Here is a 2,448-nt window from a genome sequence, read left to right on the forward strand (position 1 = left end):
TAAGTACTTAGGGCTTCCATCACTCATTGGTCGTGCTAAGAAGTCGGTTTTTAACTTTATTAAGGAAAGAATTTGGAGGAAGGTTCAGGATTGGAGTCACAAAAATCTGTCTAAAGCTGGGAAAACTGTGATGATAAAAAATGTGGCTCAATCTATCCCTGCGTATAGTATGTCCTGTTTTCTTATCCCAAAATCGTTATGCACAGAAATGGAAAGGTTAATGAATGGTTATTGGTGGGGATCATGTGGCAATAATGCAAAAGGAATTCGATGGTTTGGCTGGAACAAAATGGGGAGGAGTAAATGCAGGGGGGACTGGGGTTCCGTGATTTACATGGGTTTAATCTAGCTCTGTTAGGGAAACAGGTGTGGAGGATATGCAGCAACCCAGATTCATTGGTGGCACGTCTCTTTAAAGCCCGTTACTTTTTAAGTAATCATATTCTGAATGCAAAGAAAGGTTCAGGGTCAAGTTTTGTGTGGAACGGGATTTGGGAGGCTAAAGAACAGTTAAAGAAGGGTTTCCGTTGGATTCTGGGAGATGGCAAATACATAAGGATTTTTCATGATCCTTGGTTAAGGGGCAAGGGGGATTATTGTGTAGAGGATAATCATTTGAATGGTATTGGAAATGAGAGTGTAAGCTGTTACGTCCGTCCTCAAACCAATGATTGGGACGTGCATAAGGTACAGCGAGATTTTCATGATTCTGATGTTCAGTTAATTCTTCAAACAAGGATACCTCAAAACAGGGCCAGATACAAAGTAGCCTAGATGGCTTCCAACACTGGGGAGTATTCAGTGAAAACGGGGTATCAATTCTGGTTGTCTCAGTTTTCAGATAATATAGAATCCAACAATTCGACAGGATGGAATAAGTTGTGGAATTTACGTGTTCCACACAAGGTCAGAACCTTCGTATGGCGTTTTTGCACTAATACTATTCCTGTTAGATATCTGCTAAGAAGTAAAGGTGTTAACAGAACAATAATGTGTCCATTATGTAATGTGGACGTGGAACACTTGCTTCATGTCTTTTTTTATTGTCGATTTGCTTCTGAGTGTTGGAGCAAAGCAGGTCTAGTGTATGATATGCAAAGGGTTGAAGAAGCTCCATCATGGCTGCTGGATAGAATTAAAAATGAGAATGCTGAGACTTGTGAGCTGATTGCAAAGGTTCTGTGGGGAATATGGTTTGCGAGGAATCAGAAAGTTTGGGAGGGAAAGAATATCACGCCTTCTGTTACGCTGGAAATCAGCACGAAGCAAATAAAGGAATGGTAAGAAGCGAAGAAAAGGAAATATGTACTCAATACTGTGACAAGAAGAGATGACAGGCAGGAGGACATGAAGTGGTCACCTCCTTCTAGAGGTTGCTTTAAATTGAATGTGGACGCTTCAGTAGTGATGGGTGATTCTTCGTATGCTGTAGGGATGGTGATCAGGGATGACAGGGGAAGGTTTGTACAAGGCAAAAACATGCGGTTCTTAGGGATGGTTACAGTATTGGAGGCTGAGGCGAGAGGTGTACAAGAGGCGCTTAAATGGCTTGAGGAGCTTAATTTAAGAAACGTAACCATAGAGTGTGACTCAAAGGGGGTGGTGAAAGCTGTCAACAATGGTACTCAGTATTATCTGGAAGTTCGTCATGTATTTGAATGGTGTCGAGTAAGGCTAGGGAGTAGAGTAGATTTCTATCTTTGCCATGTTAAGAAGCAAAAAAACCAATTGGCTCATCTTATGGCTAGAGTACAATGTTTGGTTAATTGCTATAATGTGTTCTTGTCTCCTTCAGAGTTGTTGTTGGAGACATTATCTTCTGATTATTCTGTTTAATGAAATTCATTTACCTTAAAAAAAAATGATCTAAAATACTAATTTTGTAAAAATTACTTGGACCAGCTTTTTGACTTAGATAATTAACCATGTATAGTTAAAACAGTTAATCAACTACAAAATATCTAATTCAACCTTTAGCTAATTTTTAAAAATGGTCATAATAAAATATTTTATAAACTAATATTATTATATTGATTAACGTATATATATATTTATACTTCTAAAAACGTATATATATATATATATATGTATATACGGAGTACCATAATTTGTTTTCATGAATGATTATACATTTTATTATAACTTACAAAATTTACCATATTGATGCTAACAAGAGATTATTCAAAACCAATTTAATACCTTTAATGCTATTATCTATTTTTTAATGATCTAAAATATAAATGAATTATGTCATGCAAGGCTGTATTTTTCCTAAAGCTAGGTGGGGAAGAAATAGAATGGGGAAACGGATCCACTAAAAGCGTGGGCTATGAAATGACAAAGAGATAATGATGAATTACTTATTTCTAAATTTTAACATTTATCCCTTACTCCTGGGATTTAGAAAAACGTGAAAACAAGTAGAAAATAAGTACTATTAAATTTCTT

The 2,448-nt window shown here is 36.6% G+C and overlaps 1 protein-coding gene across 1 annotated transcript; it reads left to right on the forward strand.

The window, feature by feature from the left end:
• The first annotated feature begins 1,347 nt into the window (after positions 1-1,347).
• Positions 1,348-1,836, forward strand: LOC141720097 (uncharacterized). Its single transcript, XM_074522452.1, has one exon. It carries the CDS (start codon positions 1,348-1,350, stop codon positions 1,834-1,836), a length of 489 nt encoding a protein of 162 aa, XP_074378553.1.
• The last annotated feature ends 612 nt before the right edge of the window (positions 1,837-2,448 follow it).

Source organism: Apium graveolens, chromosome 4 (assembly GCF_009905375.1).
Source record: "Apium graveolens cultivar Ventura chromosome 4, ASM990537v1, whole genome shotgun sequence".
Taxonomy (NCBI): domain Eukaryota; kingdom Viridiplantae; phylum Streptophyta; class Magnoliopsida; order Apiales; family Apiaceae; genus Apium; species Apium graveolens.

Coding starts and splice junctions, on each gene's coding strand:
- LOC141720097 (XM_074522452.1), top strand. CDS start 1,348: ATGAAGTGGTCACCTCCTTCTAGAGGTTGCTTTAAATTGAATGTGGAC.